The sequence below is a fragment of the Panicum virgatum genome, chromosome 9N (assembly GCF_016808335.1).
Source record: "Panicum virgatum strain AP13 chromosome 9N, P.virgatum_v5, whole genome shotgun sequence".
Lineage (NCBI taxonomy): Eukaryota > Viridiplantae > Streptophyta > Magnoliopsida > Poales > Poaceae > Panicum > Panicum virgatum.
This window is the reverse complement of record NC_053153.1, coordinates 13855161-13875853: the sequence shown is the minus strand read 5'-3', so window position 1 is coordinate 13875853 and position 20693 is coordinate 13855161. Positions and strand designations below refer to the sequence as shown.

General features: G+C 48.0%; 3 protein-coding genes across 3 annotated transcripts; 1 reads left to right on the top strand and 2 right to left on the bottom strand.

The window, feature by feature from the left end:
• Positions 1-956: 956 nt before the first annotated feature.
• LOC120688734 (cyclin-dependent kinase 5 homolog) lies at positions 957-6318 on the bottom strand. Its single transcript, XM_039971116.1, has 2 exons — positions 5940-6318; positions 957-961 (listed from the first exon to the last, which is right to left on the bottom strand). The coding sequence occupies exons 1-2, from the start codon at positions 6316-6318 to the stop codon at positions 957-959; spliced, it is 384 nt and encodes a 127-aa protein (XP_039827050.1).
• Positions 6319-7189: 871 nt separating this feature from the next.
• LOC120688733 lies at positions 7190-9097 on the bottom strand. Its single transcript, XM_039971115.1, has 2 exons — positions 8744-9097; positions 7190-7894 (listed from the first exon to the last, which is right to left on the bottom strand). The coding sequence occupies exons 1-2, from the start codon at positions 8803-8805 to the stop codon at positions 7687-7689; spliced, it is 270 nt and encodes an 89-aa protein (XP_039827049.1). The 5' UTR covers positions 8806-9097; the 3' UTR covers positions 7190-7686.
• Positions 9098-16456: 7359 nt separating this feature from the next.
• Positions 16457-19689, top strand: LOC120688518 (glucan endo-1,3-beta-glucosidase 7-like). Its single transcript, XM_039970866.1, has 3 exons — positions 16457-16848; positions 17137-18405; positions 19092-19689. The coding sequence occupies exons 1-3, from the start codon at positions 16770-16772 to the stop codon at positions 19127-19129; spliced, it is 1386 nt and encodes a 461-aa protein (XP_039826800.1). The 5' UTR covers positions 16457-16769; the 3' UTR covers positions 19130-19689.
• The last annotated feature ends 1004 nt before the right edge of the window (positions 19690-20693 follow it).

The window sequence follows — 20693 nt, the reverse complement described above, 5'->3', positions numbered from 1 at the left end:
CTTTGCTCTCAGCTTGACTATGATCCAACAAGTAACCAGGACGTTGTAGTAGTGTAGTATGCTGTGTACAGATCGATGACGTAGTACTTGAAAAGGGTTTGTATTTATAGGGCTTGGATTTTCATCTTGGAGTCACCTGGAGAGTGATATTTCAGGACGCATTCACCGTGGGACGTTGAAGGCAGCTGAGGGCCTCCCTCAAACCAGGAACTTTTTTTTAAAGAAATGACGTATTTATTTCGCTATGACAATTATTTGATGAACAATCACTCTGTCGATCAACACATAGTTTTGTATTTTGTAACACGAAATTAATATACGAATAAATTTGTATATAAAATACTTATGATTATAAATTTTATTATGGGCCAAAGATTTGTTCTGAAAAAAAACAAAATAAAAAAATAGAGTGAGTACCTTTCAAAGATCAGTTGCATGAAAATGGTGTTCAAAGCAATTCTGCCTCGGTTGGGCTGCATCCCCGGTTCCCATCTAAATCAGCTAACCCATGGCCATGATATCCCTGTGGTATGTTAAGCCCTGTGTAGCAGCTGTCGACTTTCTCTTAAAGGAAGAGTAAAGAGTCTATTTTACTATCCTCATCAATGCACATTATCTACTTAAGCATCGAACAAAATTTAGACTCGATTTAGTCCCTTGTATTTCAGTTGGTCCCAATCTATTATATTCCTATAATATTTTTTTTATTTTCTCCATGTACAAGTTGAGTTTTAAGATCAAATTTTGCGATGTTACTTGTAATATGATATTTGATGTAAAAAAAGTCCTTTAGGAATTTTTCATTATTACTTTTGATACAATTTTGTATCTCAAGTGTTAATTTTATATTTAATGTTCCTAACCTATAAAATAACTATTAAAAATTCTCAATGTATGCATTTTTCTAATATAAAGCATTATATTCTCTATCCATTCATGAAGTTTGGACGTAAAACTCAACCTGTACATTGAGAAAAAAAATCTTATTAGACAGTATATTGGACCAACCTAAATAACTTATGAGAGTAAATGAAGACAAAATTTTATTTAGAGGGATAGGTAGATAAAGTGGATTGGTGAAATATTGAAATGATTTTTTTCAAAAGAAAAGGGCAGCCATCCACTAAGATGCAAGGAAACCTTTTTGATCGCCTAAAAGTGCGAGATTGTGTTAAACTGTGGTCGTTGTCCAATTGGACACAAACTACGACCTTTTCCCTCATTTGACGCCACATAGTTGTTCAAACTGGTTAGCTCACCCCTAATGAAAGGTCATTTCCCTTTGTGTTTTAAGTCCAAATTCAGTACGGTGATACACAATACCATATAGCACAAGAACAGAATCATTTATAGGGCTAGACTAACTTTTCGTAGGTTGGAAGCAAGTTTTTCAACGGATTAACTTTAGAGATATAAAAATGCAAAAAGATACTACATGTAACGGTCAGTTGCAATTGGGCGTGTGAAAAAGGTGGCATTATGTTTTTAGGGAAATAATGCTCGCTCGGTGGCTTCAGTGACGGGGGTGCTGTCGGAGCTGGACGGGCTTGCGCCGGCGAGAAGAAAGATATTGTCAGTGAGCCTCGCTCGCCGGCGCTGACGACGAGACGGGGGCGGCAAGCATGTCGTTCGTGGTCACGCCGGCGTTGGCGATGCCCAGAGCTTGTCAGTAGCTAGAGACTAATGGAAGTAGCCAGCAGGGAAGGTAGTAGTAGAGAGATAGTCGCTGAACACAGCCGTTGATCGAGATTTAAAGACCCAAAATTAATCTAGGTGTAGGCATTATCTAATACTTGCATGTATATTTCCTCCGTCCTGAAATGTAAGGCATCTTGAGAGTATTTTACTGTGTTCAGATTCATATAATGTTCAACATACAGTTTGTCTAAATTCAGAGAATGTTCAATGAATCTAGTAAAATACCAGGATGTCTTACATTTCAGTACGGAGGGAGTAAGATATAGAAAAAAAACCCTATCCTTTTCTTTTCCGGCAGTGGGACGTACTACTAAATAGCATGCGATTCCATGCTTGTTGAGCACAAGCAGCCAGCTAGCGTGGAGAGTAGGTGGTTGACATTGATCATTCAGGCAAGTTCGTTGACATTGGGATTAATTAACTGTGTATATATTCCAATCGGCAATTACGTACTCCACTCAACAGTGATGCAACGGCACGCCGTACTGTACCGGCGCTGTCGCTGAGGTCATCATGTACATTATCCATCCAAATAGACGGCTGCGTCTTGCTTCGACCGGCTCAGGGTGTGTTTAGTTGGTGAAAAAGTTTCAGTTTGGCTATTATAGCATATTTCGTTGTTATTTGATAATTAATGTCTAATCATGGATTAATTAGCATTATTAGATTCATCTCGTAGAAATCAGTTAGACTATGTAATTATTTATTTTTTTCAACTGCATTTAATGCTCCATGTATGTGTCCGAAAATTTCATGTGACGGGTACTGCACAAACTTTTTTTAGAACTAAACGCAGCCTCAAACAATTCGGCCGCTGAATAAACCAGCCAATCAGGTGCCGGTGTATGTGCCCGTAAGATACTTGTACCGCGCCGTACTCCTGGCCGTGCCGATTGAGTTGTCAGCGTCAGGCTGCACTACACTTTTTTTTTAGCTTTGTTTAGTTGCATCTAAAATTTCAAAATTTTACAAGATTTCTCATCACATCGAATCTTTGAACGCATACATAAAGTATTAAATATAGCTAAACAAAATAACTAATTAAACAGTTTGTCTGTAATTTGCGAGACGAATCTTTTGAGTCTAGTTAACGCATAATCGGATAATAATTACCAAATACAAACGAAAGTACTAAAGTGTCAAAATTCCAAAAGTTTTTACAACTAAACAAGGGCTTAATCCAGCATATGCCCGGCCCTTTCGTGATTCATCAGGAAGAGGAAATTAAGTACACATTCGTTACTAATTAATTTTGGAGCTTGATTATCTGTCGAATTGGAGGAGTTGGTTAATTATATTACAAGAATTAATCTGCTGGTCAGATTAAATTCAGTACATGCATTCTCTGTTGAGTGTTGACCGAGAATATTATGGATGTTAAATTCGCAGGCGACAAATTAAACAGTGTGTAGATGGGACTGCAGCAGCGGCTTAACTTTTACTCCTACGATTCAAGAATTGCAAAAAACGCTATTTTTTACTTTCTGAAAAGCGCATGTTGGCGCGGCGAAATTGATATACCAAATTGGCAAAGGTGCCTGCTGCGACGACGAAGCTCTCGGTCGACGTGGTCAACGGAGGATCTACTGATTAAGCAGCTAATAAGGTGACGCGGATAAGCTTGTTGACATAGCACGCCAAAGGCAAAATGGATAGGCTGCACGGCTTATATGTGTATATACAGTAGATACGTTCCTCACCGCACTTGTTTTCGTTATCTCGTGGTGGTGAGAGAATGAACAAGTGTTATTTTATTGCCATCGATTCGTAATCCCCCCTATCTAGGGATGCAAGTGGCGCGGCCCACGTTGCGAACCCGCCGGCTCTACCCTCGCCGCGAACCCGCACAGCCTATACACCGCAAACTCGCCTAGCTGAAGCGAACTGTACGGGTTAGCTCACGATACCCAGCGGCGGCGCAAAGACTGCATAGCGTCTTCGTTGCCAAGAAGCTACTTAGCGTGGATCTTATGTTGCAGGATGGTGACGAGCTAGACGTGCAGACGTAGCGCAGCACCGGGCTCGCGCCCGTGCTGGCGTGCTGCCCGTCGCGCAGCTAGGCGGCACCATCTGGGTGTTGTTCCCGGCTGCAAGGGGTGGGATGGCGGCGCTGGACGATGATGTGTTCTTGCCTGATCTTGGCGGCGGCGGTGGCGTCAAGTAGCTGTTCCGTACGGTGGCTTCTACGCTAGTCTACAGGACCGGGCTCTCGAGCTCTCAGCGTGTTACTTTCCCAATATGGCCAATGATGTGGGGGCACCGCTGCCTCCGACGCCAAGCCGCAGGGCTGTAACCTCATTTAGCCTATTTCGAGTGATTTTGGTGATCGTATGACAACGTAATCAATGAGTTTAACGTGTGTGTCAAGTGTATCTCATCAAGTCCCTAGAATGAAGTAAAAAGCCCTAGTGAAACAAAACACGAAGAAAGAACTCAAAAAAATACTGAATTGGACGAGTTCTGCAGACACAGTAGGGTCGGATTATCCGAATTGACTGCGTCGGATAAACATGTCAAAGAAGTCGGATTATCCAACGCAGTCAAAAGAAGGTTTGGACTAATGCTCGGATGATGTACCAGAGAGCATGTTTCTCGAGTTGGAAATCATGCTGTGGGATCGGATGATCCGACCAACCAAGTTGGAAATCTTAGCGTAGGAGTAATGGTCAGTGGAAATGATCAAGTGCCGTTGGCTTTGGAATTCAAATCTCTATTGACACCGGATAATCCCACCAAGCAAGACACACAGCGTCGGATTAACGAGTCGGATAAATGACGTCAGCAGAGTAACGGCTATCAGGGGAATCCTAGTGGGGTCGGATGATCCGACGCCTATCTCAGAGCCACGTCGGATTATCCGACGCCCTGCGCAGAAAAAGATTAACGGCTCTAAAAGTTCACTTTGAGGGCTATATATATGGGTTCCTCCGGTCATTTAAAGATTGCTGGAGTTCAAAGAAGACCTACACACATCCAAGAACATCTCCAAGCCAACCCAAGAGCAAAGTGATCAAATCCTTTAGGTTTAGCACATCCTTGTAAGTGAGAGTGCTAGAATAGCTCATGAGTGAGTGTAGTAGCAAGGCATTGTACCTTGTGGCTGGTTCTTGAGTGAGCCAACAAGAAGATCTCGGTGAGCCGGCCATCCTTGGAGTCTTGGTGACTCACCGGCACGTCAACGACCCTCCGGCTTGGTGTGGAGCGGCGTCGACAAGCTTTGTACGGGGAACGTGGAGACCCCCTTCCTCGGTGGAGAAGCTCCTTAGTGGAACCTGGGGCCAAGATGACCGTGAGTGTTCACGGAAGAGACTTGGTGGCCGAGAAGCAATACTCTTTGTGAGTGCTTCAACAACGTAGATGTAGGTGTGTCTTTGTGGCTAACCGAACCACAGGATAAATCCTCGTGTCACAAGAGTTTGCATTCTCTCATCACTCTTTAAGTTTCCGCATTTACTTATTGCAATCTCTGTTTGTCTTTACTTTCTAGAGTAGAATCTTGATAGGATTGGCTATAGGTTGCATAACTCTTTTGGGATGAGGGTTTTCACACTAGTTGAACACTAGTTGCATATCTAGATAGTATGATCTTAGGTTAATTTATGTGCAAGTAGTTGGAGCTTGAGGTTAAACTTTTTATTTTGCCTAATTCACCCCCTCCCCCTCTTAGGCTACGAGCTCCCGATTCCTTTCAATTGCTATCAGATCCGGGACTCACATCTCTCACAAAAAAAAATCAATTCCATTGGCAATTTGTGTTACCGGCTCATAGGATCGGTATTAGGCTTCACCGCCTAGTGAGTTAGCTCATCGGGGAAGGGATGAATTCTTTAGGACCTCCTCCACGGTTCGATGGTACAGGCTTCCAACGATGGAAGATTTTAATAGAATCACATCTCCAAGCTAAGGGCCTAAATGTTTGGAGAGTAACTAGTGAATGCATGAAAAGCAAAGGTCAATAAGAGAAACAATTGATGCTATTGCAAAATGTGTAATCTTAAGTTCTTTTGATGATAAAATTTTCAATCATGTATTTGCTTGTGAAAATGCTAAGGATCTTTGGAAGACTATCAAGGAGAACCATGAGGGCACAAAAAATGTGGCAAACGAAAGATATCATGTTCTCATTAATAGACTAAATAGCTTCAAGCAATTTGATCATGAAAATACCGAATCTATGTACTCACAGTTGAATGTTTTTGTGAATAAAATTAATTTATTAGATGTGAAGAAAATTGATATACGGGCCCCGCGCTGGCGGAGGAGGCCGTGGAGGCTGGGGCCTACGCACTCCATGACGAGGCCGAGGTCCAAGGTGGCCGGGGCGCGGACGACGCCGTGGAAGCCGACGACGAATGGGTTGGCGGCGCCGCCTGACGCCTCCTCGAGGAAGCGCGCCTCCCGCAGCAGCGCAGCGTGCCCGCCGTGGGCCTCGCCGACGCGCTTGATGGCGACGATCTGGCCCGTGCCGCGGTGGCGCGCCTTGACGACCGCGCCGAAGGCCCCCTCGCCGAGGCGGCTCATCTCGTCGTACGGCTCCGCGCTGCTGACGGCGATGCGCTTCCTCTTCAGACCGGCCGGCCTCGCAGCGGCAGCAGGCTCTACCTCTACGCAGGCGGCCATCGCGATCGGAAGAAGAGAAGACGGCGGATTGCCTGCCCTAGGCAGGGAGGCGGGGCAGAGGCGGCGGCCGGTGGCGATGCGAGCGAGGAATGCGCGCGAGTTGAGTAGTCGAGTGTCGGAGAGGGAGGCAAGTCGAGTATTTATTGCCGGAGTGAGTCCGACTGCGAGTTGATGGCGTTGAGTTGGTTGATGGCGTGCCCGTAACGCATGTCTCGGTGAGTTTGTGGATCGGTCTTCCTCCCGGTCTCGGTGATCGATGAGCCCCGATCGACCTGCGTGCATTTCCTGAACACCTTAGCAATGTCTGAAACTCTGAATAGTTATGGGGCCGATCAGACAATGTGATTCTGCAGCAGACACATTACTACGTAACCGCATCATCCAACAGCGGACAGTGGCAGGAATCAGTTCATGAAACTTCTTCCTCCACTGGAAACATGCAACCCTTGAAGGCAAGCATGGAAACTGAAGACTGCCTCCTCCTTTTGTGAGAAAATGAAGACTGAAATTCTGAGAGTGCCCTCAGGCCCTCAGGCGACGCAATTCCTCGAGGGTGATGGTCACGTACTGTGCAATTTCAGCATGCTTTGCATTCATATGACATAGCACAATAGCAGTGCTCCTGCAAAATTTTCAAATAAAAAAACATCGCATTCATCGAAAATCATTTTGAAATTTGGGTCGCACTGGTAACGCTTGAAATCCTGTATAAACTGATCCCATTCTTTGGATTCTCGTCCTACTTCTGTCCAAAAGGACCGTAAAGTTCACCTTGAGCTCAAGAGCTGGTACAAAGGTACAGGCATACAGCACAAGCAAAACATGTCGCCTGTGTTAATGTTTGCAAGAGTTAGCATTAGAAGCAAATAAGTTGCAGCGACTACCAGTACAAATCCATTCCAGCGGTAAGAAAATATACAGTGCCTATCGGCTCGGCCTTCCGACATACAACTTTCTCAAAACAAATATCAATTGGGCTGTGGGAATAAGAAATCCACAAGGAAATCAAAGCTAACAAGTTCCATCAGAACAAAAAACAATATTTAGATACAAAAGTGTGGTGATACCCTGTGTAATCTGACATGTTGAGATATTTCTTCAGGCTGCAGGTATCCATCAGACCAAAACCAAAAAAGTAAAAATGTAGCGTATGGCACAACCTATCATACCCTCAAAACATTAGAGGATATCTACTTGCACATCGTGCAATAATCATAACTCTTGTAGAACTCCGGAAAACACTAAGGATGTATATTAATGGCCAGAGACGTATAGAATGTTGGATGTGTGCTAGGCAAGCAGCAAGCCAAGAATAAGGATTCTATCAAGACAAGAACAAGTGCAGAAACAAGGAATCTACCAACAACATTACATGGAGAGAGGCAACAACAGTCTTCTTTCTCTCTTCTTAGCCAGCTTTCTCTGCCTCAAAATATACAGGCCGGCAGGAAGAAGAATGCCGAGTGAGATGATAACAGCACTAAGCCAAAAGTGCCTGAAGTATAGCGTCATGTACGAGGATATTATCAGAAAGCAACACAGCAAGCCCCATGAGATTGCTCCGATAATGTCACGCCTGCAGAACATAGAGAGCAGAAGAATGTTCAGATTAGTGAAGTGGAACATATATCTCAGATAGGACAGGCTAACAGGGAGAAGAAACTATTCTGCATGCTACACAGTTGCTGACATGTTCAGAGAGCAAGCAACTTCCAAATGCACATGTGAAACATTTAGTGGTCTGCTAGCATGGTTTTGGGTTTCACTTGCTTGGGAAAAAAGACTATGTTGTTGTTGTTGTTGCTGCTGCTGCCAGCATGGTTTGGCAGTGCTGTTCTAAAAACCTCAAGGAAGTGTGCTGCTGCTAGTGATGAGTTAACTCCCTCTAATGTTGTATGTAGTAGGGCAGTGTTAGATAGTAAGTGAGGGCATGATTTGTTAACCATGGCTAAAACCAGTGAAGCTCAACCCTATGAGAAACATTATAGTACAGTCTACATTCAGAAAAAAACCGTGACACTTTCAATGAGGCCGGTTTGAAATAGACTGAATGAACAAATATAAACGCATTTGGCTCCCCAGGACATATAAAATCCAGGTAGAGAGCACCACAAGATCCTGTTCTTAACAACAATCACCAGAGCAGACACTGCCATAATCCCATAACATAACTTGTCAAAACAGGCAAATTGGCAATGCCTCTACGCATCAAAACAGGCATTCCCTACTCAGTCGACTCGTCCCACCAGATTACAACCGCATTCCCTACCAAGGACGCAGCTCAACCCACTGCACTACAGACCGTGTGGCTAATTTTGCGCATCCGGGAGCACGAGATCTGAGCACGCAGCTAGTCAATCTCTACGAACTAGGCGGAGTTCCAGTCGGGGGTGGGAGGGGGAATGGAGGTGGGCGCGGGATTTACTTGTGCTGGGATCGGATCTGGTAGTCGCGGAGCTGCTCCACCAGCTTCGACCGGGTTATCATCGCAGCCACCCCAGCCGGCGCCGGCGCCGCCCCCGACGCCGACGACTTCGCCACCACCGGCGCCTGCTTTCCTCCGCTTCCGGCGGCGCCTCCCCCGCTGCTTCTAGACCCTTCTGGATCTCCGAGGCCGCGGGATTCGGCGGCGCGGGGGGCTCGGCTCGATTTGGGTTGGGGGGCTCGGCTGGGTGGAACTGGATTCCGCCGCGCCGCGGTGGGCTGGGGTTGGGGTTGTGTGTGGGAAAAGTCGTCCAGGGGACGACGAGGCCACGACGGGGACAGAATCGCGCAAACAAATTTCGGCCAGGTCTATTAGGTGGGAAAGCTTCTTAAGATTACACATGCTCAGCACGGATCTTAAAGTTCTCAATACCTGTAGCACGCCAATAAGACTTTTTGGTTGGGTTTATAAGTGCTTCCGCTGAGCTGATACGAGTAGAGTTTGCTTTTAAGAGGTTTCAAATTTTTCAAGCACACAAAAAGTTTTAAACATTTCACAAAAAAAAAGTTTTATACATGCTTCTCAAGTATCTTCTCTTAATAGTTGCACATAGTACCGAGTAGAATCTAGAAGTAGAAGCCAAACAAATACTCACTCCGTTATTATTTACATATTTTATTAGGTTTATACTAAGTCAAAGTTAGCCAACTTTAATCAAACTTTACTACCCAACTATACACTATCAATATACATTTCATAGTGGATTCAATAAAATAAATTTTGTATTGTAAATGTTATTATTTTTTTCTACAAATTCGATCAAAATTGATAAAAATTGACTTAGGACAAAACTAATATGCTATGTAAAAAAATAGAGAGTAAATACTTACGTGCTATAATAGCATTCTCTTGATCGTTGATAAAGATAGTTACTGTAGGGTGGATTCACTGTTGGAGTAACCAGGGGCTCCAAACCACACGTCTGTAGCGGTGTGCAACGCTACTACCCATTGAGGCCCCCCTCCTCTTACTATTTTTTTTGGGAGGAGAAAGAGAGGCTTGCAAATTGGCGAAATCGAGAAAATTGAGCCGAATTCTCTGTTTCGAATGAATTCGTACGCTCAGTATCATATTTTGATAGGCTTGCAATGTTAATTTCAAAACAGATGAGACGTGTGTATTCAATGTAAAATATCAACTGTTTCAGAGGGCTTCTCCCAAATCGGCCTCACTAGAAGAAAGGCAATCATCAGCCTCCTCCTCTTACTATTTTTGTTCCACCTGTGGAGGTGGGAGGAGAAAGAGAGAGGCAAAAGGAAGAGAATAAGACAGATAAATAAAATTGTGCACTAAGATTGGCCTAAGAAGAGAAAAATAGGACAAATGAAATATTTCTCTCTAGCTAGTTATAGCATTGAGAGAAACGGTGGCTTAGGCTCAAGTTAGTGTTCCCACAGCTACGCAATGGGAAGGACTGTTTGCTCCTTGCACATAGAAATTAGAAAAGCAAAGAGGAACAAGGACCCAGTGATGAATGATACTAGGGCAGAGAGTGGGAGTGAGCAAGATAATGATGCCTGGAAGGTTAATCAAGGGAGTCAGGCTAAGCAAGTAAGCATAGGACATTGAAGAGAGATTCAGATGAGACTTTGCAGGAGCTTGAACCTTGTTAAGTGTACACTAAAATTCCTATGAATCTACAATTTTCAAATATTGTACCCAAGTATTTATATCCTTTCTGACCTGGCATAATGTTGACATCGGTCTGCGATTGTTTTATACTCCGTACTCGACAGTTTGTCTTCATTGCCCTCAAAGCCTCTCATAATGGGCCCCTTGCCCCCATTTTACCTGAGCTATAGGGCCCAACATCCTACGTTTCTCTCGTCGGGCCGGCCCAGCAGTATTCAGCACAATACTCTTGGGGATTTGTGCGCCGTTCTCTGCACATGCGTTGCTGGCTTGCAAACGGTCATGGAAAGGAAAACTTCCTTCGTCTAAAAAGAAAGCGAAGCCTGGTTTGTTTGGTTCTCCAGCGCTACAAAGCGAATCTCGCATGCATAGTATGTTAAATGAAATCTATTTACAAAATATTTTTAGAGACGAGTGTAATTTTTCGCGACGAATCTAATGACGATAATTAGTTGATGATTTGCTACATTGATGCTACAGTACCATCCTCTAATCGCGCGGTCAAAGGCCTCATTAGATTCTTCAGAGTCACTAGTGCGGAGTTCTGGAGTTGGTTTTGTAAGCTGACTTTGTTTGACACGTAATTAGCGGTCAAAATGTTATTATTTATTATTTAGTACGCTACAAACCAAACGGAGACATGGTGCATGGAGTACTTTCCTTGGACCTCGGGATCATGAGCCGTAATCTACACACGTATACCAGCCGTAGAGCAGACGTCGTTACAGGCTGTCTGATCAAGAGCAGTAATAGACCACTAGACCGACCGAAGCAAGCAAGGGGCCATCGTTCTGCTCCGTGCCCCGCCTGGGAAGGCATGCAGGCCCACATCTTTTTTTTTTTAACTTAAGCAGGCCCACATCATAGCGTGCTGCATGATCGCGCATCTTCTCCCTGTCCCCTTCTTTTTTTTTCTTTTGAAAGATACCCCTTCTATTTCTCTAGTCACTGAATACTGACAACAAGGGTTTCATAAAAAAAACTGACAACAAGATGTTCTGTTCTCTCGCGGCTCCCCTGTTGATCCCCAAAAATAACCAAACGCGCGTGCTGCGTAGATTCTCGTGCTCTTGTTTAGATCATAGTTAATAGTAGAGCCAAGTACTTGATTATAAGCCAACTAATAAGAGCTAAGCCATACAATAATTGTCTCATATTTGGCTCTAAAATATTTTTTTATTATTATGTGATGTCATGTCTTATTTTCTCTTTTCTACTCTTCCTCACATGTATTTTTATTTGGACCCTCTCTTTTCTACTCTTCCTCACATGTATTTTTATTTGGACCCCCAAATGCCTATGTTTCCGTGCCAATCTTGATGCTAGAACAAGAGCCAAGCTCTCTTTTCTTTCCTACCTTATCTCCTCCACATCAGCAAAAATACTGACTAGTTTGACTTTTAAACCCATTGTTGTACCTGCTCTTATACCCGCAAAGTTTGGTTTGCAGGCCGGGGGAGAAAAGCGGCCACGAAGAACCTGATTCAAAGTGTTGAGCTGGTGGTGGATGATAAACTAGCTAGGCAATGCGGACGGCATCTATCATTGGCGCGGAGGAGCGTAGAAGAACGCAACCGGGCGTTCTGTCCATTCACGCCATGCCGTCGACGTCGTCTTGCCGCGCGACCTCACCGCAAAAAAGTTACCACCCGCGCCGCGCCGGCCGGTCGTGGTGAAAAGTGAAACCCACACGGCCGCAGCACCAGATCGGGGACTGTGCCACCGTGGTTCGTAGTCCGGCCACAATCATGCCGCGCCCGCGCTCAACGGCTCTCCCCGTCTCGCCGTCCCACCCAGGGTTTACGTTATCACTGATACATGGTTTATCAGTGCCCTCCGGTATCGATAATCGATTGAAAATCGGTGAAATATCGCTAAAATCGACTGATAAGGAAGGTCAAATTCAAATATCGATAATCAATGATTTATCATTGATAATCGATGCAAATCGGTCGATTTATCGAAAATTCGGCTGAGAAATGTATTTAGCAGATGGAAAATAGAAATTTTTATAGTATTTTTATTTGGTTTGTTAAGTATGGTATTTTATAAGGTAAATTATACATACATACGTAGCTTACGATAGAATTGCATTAGAAATAAACATGTACATATATTTTGGACATAAATTGAATAAACTATAGATACATATTACATATATCCATGTTATGTATAATTATGCAAACCACACAAATAGGCATACACCAAATGAAATTGCACATAAATACAAAAAAGTACATAGTCCATACAAACCACATTGTCCATATTAGCATAAATTGACACAAGTTTTATGCAAATTGGTAACAGACTCATCTGACCACATCCATAATTCATACAGAAAGGCACTTAAAACATCCATTTTTCATAAATGACACTTTTTTATAATAATTATGTAAACCAGTTAGACATAGTTTTTTTAGTATAAGCATACATATTATAGTCAACATTGAAGCCTATTGTATCCTAACTGATTTAACAACAAATCAACATTGAAGTCTTTCTTCCCACCACTAATATTTAACACTAATCTACATTGCAAATTATCAGTATAACCATCCATTTGTAGCATAATATACAACAATATAGTAAATACCCCATGCATATTTGGTCAAGTTGGTGAAAGGAAATAGAAAATCAACCAAAATTGTTGAATATCAACTGATTTGCATTGATTATCGATGGATTTGCATCAATTATCAGGCTTTAGTATTGGAAACATTTTTTGTCTAAGCAAACGGTGGTTGTTTTTAATATGTGACATCATTCTAGACTATAGAGAGGCTCTAGTTTTTTATAGAATTTTTTCCACACTAGTTATAAATTTCTTTGAATTTTTAAAATTTGGATCGAAATCCATCGAAAAATCAATTGAAAACCGATATCAGTCAACATCGGTAACGGTAAATTTTACCGATAATCGCGATTATCGAGCGGTTTTGTATTCCATGGTCCCACCACCGTCCTCTGCCTCTGCGACGCCTGTCGGAGCCAGCCATCCCATCCCGCCGTCGTCCCGAGAGATCCGACCGCCGTCCACGCGCCACTAGGGTTGAAAACGGGACGGTCCCGTCCCGACCGGCACCAAATCCCGTATTAACTGAACGTGTACCGTTTCGGCCAAAAAAAACGGGAACAGAAAAAAAAACGGGAAATTTCGGCGGTAACGGGAACGGAAACAGGAGAGGGCATTTCCCGACCGTTTTCGCGGTTACCATATTACATACAGGAATTCCCGGCGGTCGTTCCCGTTTTCAGCTTCCATACCAAATTCAGCCCAGCGGTCTCCCGCCCTCCCCGCAACTCCCTCTCGGCCCGGCCCAACAGGCAACAAGACCCCTTCCAAAATACAAACCCTAATCGAGTCCTCCACCACCACTAGGCCACCCCCACCGGCCACCACTCCCTACCTGGCCGCCGCCCGCACGCCCGCACCCCGCCGCACCACACCCCGCAGTCCTCCGCCTCCGCCTCCCATCCCAGCCGCCGGCCGCCACTCGCTAGGCGCCCGCGCACCCCCGCACGGCCGCACCCCGCAGTCCTCCCTCCTTCCCATCCGCCTGTAACATCCCAAAAATCCGCTAAATTAAATCGTGCGATAATTATTTTCAAAACTAAGTGTTCCATCGTTGAGCTCAAAGTCCGCCCTAATTCCCGGAATCTTTCCCTGTTCCAATCGTCCGATCTCCAGCATCTCGACCTGTGGCCTCGTCAGTGCACGCGGGCGACCGCGGAACGCGACCGACCAGCTCCGCGATCGACGCCGTGATCTCGGCGCGAATCTCCCTATGTCTCTCTCTTTCTTTCTCTCCCTTCCCTCCTTTTTTTTTTCTTTTCTTCTTCCCATTTTCTTTTCCTTTCTCCTCCTTTCCTCTCTCCTCCCTTACTTCGGTGCTCGTGCTGTGGTACCCGCTTATGGGTAAAGTTGCACACCTCTGCAGAGTTAAAAGCTATTCGAATAGCCGTGCCCACGGTATTGGGCGAGTTACGGTGTGGTCACATAACTAGTGTTTTCTTTTGGGATGGGTTGGTGTGAGTTGTTTTGGAATAATGTCCGGCAGTTGTGCCATGTGCTACGACGGACGGGGAGTCCGGTAGCAGTTTAAAACTCGAACTCCGTTTTACTCAATTTAAAAACTGGTTTCTGAAATGTTTTCTGCTAAATGAACCCCTGCATAAAATTTAGCTTTCTGCAAATTAAACCGTAACCTTACCCTTGATTTACCTGTGCATATTATTCTGATATAACCCCCTCCGTGGATGCGGTTGGACTTGCTGAGTACGTTTGTACTCACCCCATTCTTACTTTTTACAGAGGAAGACCCAGACTTCGTACCTGACGACGCCGAGTAGGGTTATCGTTCTACACCCAACCTTGCTTGTGGAACCGGCCCTGTTCGAGATGCTTTCGCTGACGCAGTACTCTGAGCCCGAGCTAGATCCCATGTGGGTTGTGGTCTGGTGTTATGTCGTAACTTGGTTACTTGTTATTATCATCTGTATCGAGTGTCCTCCTCGGAGGTTTGTACGGTAATGAACCATCTGATGTAATAAATATGGCATCAGCCTCCTGGGACTGATGTTTGTATCACATTTAAGTTCTCTCTTATGAGAGGACGCTTCACCGCCTCCCCCTCCCTGCCTCAGCCTCCCTGGCCAGCAGGCGCTACGCCAGCGCTAGCGCCGTGCGCGCCCGGTGCCCCTGCGTCCCCGAGTGGCCGAGTCCGCGACGACCCGACCCCGCCGGACATGGAATCGACGGCCGGCGGCGCACCAGGCTCAAAGAAGCCACCGACCGGAGGTGTTTCTGCTTCAGCCGCTGGTTCGTCGGCATCCCAGCACCGGCTCATCCTAGAGCCGCCATTGCCATTGGTGGTGCATACCACCAATCTTGCTGCTCCTACTCGGACTCCGACATCAGGTAATTGATGAGTAGAACATGTGAATCTATTAATCTGTGTTCTGTGAACTGTGTAGCATACTGGCACTGTGATGCTTATCAGAGGGGGGAATGCGGTAGTAGAGGAGTAGAGGTGTAGCATACTGGCACTGTGATGCTTATCACTGTGAAAAGCTTCTCGGTTTGATGTATACAATTATCATGAGTTAATGACCAATGTTTGCTGATTTATGTGTCAGTTTAACTTTGATTTTCATATAAGAAGGTTGGTATATTTTGCTTCCTGTGATGGACTGATGGTTGTATATTTGTAGGTATTGTGCCCGCCAAGTTCCTTTAGAATTTTGATATTTTGCTTACTATTAATTCTTAAAGTTGGTATATTTTGCTTCCTGTGATGGACTGATGGTTGTATATTTGACTAATTGAATCTACTTTTTTAGGACGATGATGTTGCAGATAGTGATGGAGAAGAAGTTGATGGGCCACTAGCTTAATGATGGGTAGTTCTATGACTGCTAGCCAAGTTGTGATCTGTTGCCTGTTGGCATGTTTTTTTTAGATTTCGACCTTTGAAGTTTGAACTGTTTCGTGTCGTGTGGGTCATGGTTTGATGGAGACAGAGGGACAGTATTGTTTGTTGCATGCATATGTCGTCAGTCGTAACCTATGTTGCCTGTTGGCATTCTGTGTCAGTTATGTTCCTTTCGACATTATGTTCATCAAACAATTATGTTCATCAAACTATCTCATGACAGTATGTTTGTTTGCATTTGATTGATGGTTGGTTGTAACCTATGTGTCGAGCTAAATGTTTTGAGTGGTTACATGTATTATGTTTCCGTCTTGAGTTACCGATTTCCGATCGTAATCGATATGTTCCCGACCGATATGTTCCGTTCCCGATATCCCGTAATACCGGTTCCGTTTTCCCGTCCGTTTTTCCTATTCCCATTTCTGTTCCCGGCAAAAAAAAACAGGAACAGAAACGGTTTGGGTGTTTCCCGACGTTCCCCACCGTTTTCAACCCTACCCGCCACGGCCCACGCACGTGGCTACAGCTCAGCGCGCGTCCCCTCGTCTCGTCCTCCTTCCCCCGTCGCACGCAGCCAGCAGGCATCCACGCGACGCAAGTCAAGCCTCCGGTACACCAGACACCGGATACCTTACCCGCGGCGAGCGATCCCGTGTCACACGGCCGCAAGCCACTCCATGGGCCCACCTGCTAGCGCCGTAGGGGTGGGTGGGTGGCTCCGGCGTAGCGTAGGCATCCGCCTCCGCGTCATCTGGCCGGCGGCTCCGCCCCTCTCATCGATCCACGTTTTAACGGCCCACTCGCCGCCGGCTGTGGCTGAGCTCAGAACCTCACACTCGCTGCTCGTCCTCGTCCGTCCCTTTCCCTCTCTTTCTGGGCTCTGACTGACAGTGACGAGCTCCATGGGCGCGGCGGCGCGGAAGCGGAAGCCCGCCTCTTCTCTGCTGCCAATCTGGCTCCTCTGCCTCGCCTGCGCTGCGAGTGAGTAATCCAATCCGCCTCTTTTTCCTTTAGCAGCGGCGGCGGCGGCGGCGGCGGCAGTCTCTCTTTTTGGCAATAGCAATCTCGATCGCGAGCCCCGACGGGTGCACGGAAAGTTGGCCGGCGGGGGATGGGGAAATCCAGGCTTTCCGAGCCGGAAAGATCTCCGGATGAATTTTTATGCCTTTTCTCAGTTTCTGGATTGGATCTTTTTGTCGGATGGTTTTGCTCGGTGGGCGATTGACGACGGCCCCGCCGGATTTCCTTGCGCCATTCGCGCGCGTGCAGGCGCGCAGCCGTACATCGGCGTCAACTACGGCGAGGTGGCGGACAACCTGCCGCCGCCGGAGGAGACGGCGCGGCTGCTCAAGTCCACGGCCATCTCCAAGGTCCGGCTCTACGGCGTCGACGCGGGGCTCATCCGCGCGCTGGCCGGCTCCAACATCTCCGTCGTCGTCGGCGTGGCCAACGGCGACATCCCCTCGCTGGCCGCGGACCTGGCCGCGGCGTCGCGGTGGCTCGCCGCCAACGTGCTCCCGTTCGTCCCGGCCACGGCCATCTCCGCCGTGGCCGTGGGCAACGAGGTGCTCGAGTCCGGGGACGCCTCCCTGGCCGCGGCGCTGCTCCCGGCCATGCAGAACCTCCGCGCCGCCGCCGCCGCCGCGGGCGGCGCCGCCGCGGGGGTCAGGTTCTCCACCGTCAACACCATGGGCGTGATGGCGCAGTCGGACCCGCCGTCCACGGGCGCGTTCCACCCGGACATTGCGCCGCAGCTGCAGGGCATCCTGGGCTTCCTCAGCAAGACCGGCTCGCCATTCATGATCAACCCCTACCCGTGGTTCGCGTACCAGTCCGACCCGCGCCCGGACACGCTCGCCTTCTGCCTCTTCCAGCCCAACGCCGGCCGCGTCGACGCCGGGTCCAAGATCAAGTACACCAACATGTTCGACGCGCAGCTGGACGCCGTCAAGTCCGCGATGGTGCGCGCCGGGTTCGGGAACGTGGACATCGTGGTGGCGGAGACGGGGTGGCCGACGAGGGGCGACGCCGGCGAGCCCGGCGCCTCGGTGGAGAACGCCAGGGCGTACGTGTCGAACCTGGTGGCCCACCTGCGGTCCGGCGCCGGCACGCCGCTGATGCCGGGGAAGCCGGTGGAGACGTACCTGTTCGCGCTGTACGACGAGGACCTCAAGCCCGGGCCGGCGTCGGAGCGCTCGTTCGGGCTGTACCACACGGACCTGAGCATGGCGTACGACGCCGGGCTGGCGGCGGGGGCCGCGGCCGGGGCGCCGGCGGCGGGGCAGCCGAGGGCCGGCGGCGGGTGGTGCGTGGCGCGGAACGGCGCGTCGGACGCGGAGCTGCAGGCGGACCTGGACTACGCGTGCGCGCAGGTGGGCGTGGACTGCGGCGCCATCCAGCCCGGCGGCGCGTGCTTCGAGCCCAACACGGTGCGCGCCCACGCCACGTACGCCATGAACCAGCTCTACCAGGCCGCGGGGCGCCACCCCTGGAACTGCGACTTCCGGGCGTCCGCCACGCTGACCTCCGACAACCCCAGTAAGTGCACGCACGCGCGCCCCCCTGCTGCCTCTCCGCATCTCTCCATTCCACCACGCTTGACTGTCATGGAGCCGCCCGGCCGTCGTCAGCCGTCGCGAAGCAGGCCGGGGCCGCCGGCATGGCCTGGTGTGTCCGGGGTCTGTTCATGCGAATCTGCTTGCAGCGCTGCAGAGACACGGCAATGGTGCCATGGTAGCATGACATGCGCGTGATGAAAGGGAACCGGCTTTCTACATTCCCCGTCATCTCTTTCATTCATCCATTGTCCATGTGCATGTGCTGACCGGATGGTCAGCAGGCTTTCTGACGCGTCCCACTTTCCCCAGCTTAAAAAGCCTGCAGTTTTAGGTGCAGACAGCAAGCTTGACCACAGAATTAGTGGCAGGTTTTTTTTTTGAATTAGTGGCAGGTTGAAGTTACAGTGCCCAAGTTTGCATTGCTATGATGCTATCTGGCATTGGATTGGAGTCACACTCTAGCATCTCTCCCACGTTATCTAGGTGTCTGCTTGCTTTTGTTGTTACGCTGAAATCTTTGACACGATTGCTAGGTAGATTAGCTCAATTTCTTGCTCAGTAATGTGCATCGTCAGCATCTGGTTCCTTGCCGGACATGGCATGTCATCTTTGGATACATGCAGCTTGCCGACGAGGCAATCTGAAAGCTCGTTTCTCTCCTCGCAGGCTACGGCGCGTGCGTGTACACCGGGGGAGGCCAATGATGGGAGGCAGCCACTGTCGTCTAACCCCGACAGCCACCTCCCGGCGGCAGCGTGGCGCACGACTCGTCCTCCGCTCCGAGGGCCATGGTGATTGGCATGGGCTACTGCGGAGGGCCTGGGCTCTCTGGACGGACCGAATAAAGCTTGGAATAATGGCGGTGGTTGTCGACTTGTCGTGGTGTAGAAGGACCCCAAGTGCATGTGCAATGGCCGCGAATGCAAAGCGTCCCCTTGTTTGTGGCTTCGTCGTAGCAGCAGCAGCAGAAGTTCCCCCTTGGCTGGCGGCTGGCCGCTCCTTTTGAGCTGCCTGCCGTTGCCTTTGTGTTGAGAGAGGAGAAGGTATGCCTTTGTTTGTGACAGTTGTGGTTAGCGCTTTGGGCAGGGTTAATTGGGTTGTTTGCGGCTTTGTGTAAACCGAGTGTCAGTTGCTGTCAGTGATGGCATGTGGGCATGTGGCGTGTGTGTCTGTCCATTAGTAGAATTTTACTGAATTATTCAAACTTTTACTTACCCTAAAAATGGTACCCTGCCAATATGCTGTATTATGAATTTCATGATCAGGATGATCCCAACGGGAAAAGTCGGCCAGAACGTGCTGCGTCAACGTTGGTCGATGACGTTGTCGCACGCGGGATAACGGTTGGTGCTGGGCGTGGACCTGCCGTGCCGCCTGATCGATCAGGCCGGAATTTTTGTCGGCTTCCCACCTGGTGGTTGGCGCCTAGGACATGACTGCCGTCATCTTCCTCCCAACGTCATTTTTACCGGGATGGGCTTTTAACCCGACCGTTCTGGGCTAACCCGCATGTGATATCTTCAGTCGCGACTCGCGACTGAAGAGTTACAAACCCGCAGGCCGCAGCACAGAAAAAAAGGAAGTGGAAGGAAAAAAAAATAGAGAAGGAAGTCACTGCGGATCATGCTGCATTTGAGATATGAGGCTGTTTAGATGTTATTATGCTGGAGTTACTAAAAACACGTGGCGATAAGAAGATTGTGATCCGTGCTAGAATCTCATGTCGCTGAGGCCCCGCCAAGAGTTCGAGCCCCGGGCTCGACAGTAGTGTCGCACCTGGGGAATTTTCCCATAGGGGGCCGGGGGCTGGTGGTATATGTGTACAGTAGTGTCGCACTTGGGGGATTTTCCCATAGGGGACCGGGGGCTGGTGGTATATGTGTAGGCGTGTGTGCGGGTGTGAGGCCCCTGATAGACGCGTCTTTGGCCTTCCTGGCAGCCTATCTACGTTACGATTAGCCTAGCTGAATTCTTATAACTGGCCAGTGCTCCTGACATCTTTTTTTATAAAAAAATGATCCACATTAAACACCTTCCCTCGTGATGTCCGGGTTTTGTCACCTCCCGATGATCTTGTACCGCAGGAACTCGACACAAGCCCGGCCATGGCGATGGCGAGGTAGACGAAGCAACATGCAGTTGAATGACAAACTCAAGCAAGTGTGAGCCCCACAACCAACGGTCACTGCTCCTGTGGATCCATCCCCATAAATCAACACCACGTCAACTTGGGCCCGGCGGTTTGTTACCCGACCCCCACATGTCATG

Coding starts and splice junctions, on each gene's coding strand:
- LOC120688733 (XM_039971115.1), bottom strand. CDS start 8,805: ATGATAACCCGGTCGAAGCTGGTGGAGCAGCTCCGCGACTACCAGATC. Junction 7,895..8,743: donor CAGATCCGATCCCAGCACAA/GTAAATCCCGCG, acceptor TATGTTCTGCAG/GCGTGACATTATCGGAGCAA.
- LOC120688734 (XM_039971116.1), bottom strand. CDS start 6,318: ATGGCCGCCTGCGTAGAGGTAGAGCCTGCTGCCGCTGCGAGGCCGGCC.
- LOC120688518 (XM_039970866.1), top strand. CDS start 16,770: ATGGGCGCGGCGGCGCGGAAGCGGAAGCCCGCCTCTTCTCTGCTGCCA. Junction 16,849..17,136: donor CTGCCTCGCCTGCGCTGCGA/GTGAGTAATCCA, acceptor GCGCGCGTGCAG/GCGCGCAGCCGTACATCGGC. Junction 18,406..19,091: donor GCTGACCTCCGACAACCCCA/GTAAGTGCACGC, acceptor CTCTCCTCGCAG/GCTACGGCGCGTGCGTGTAC.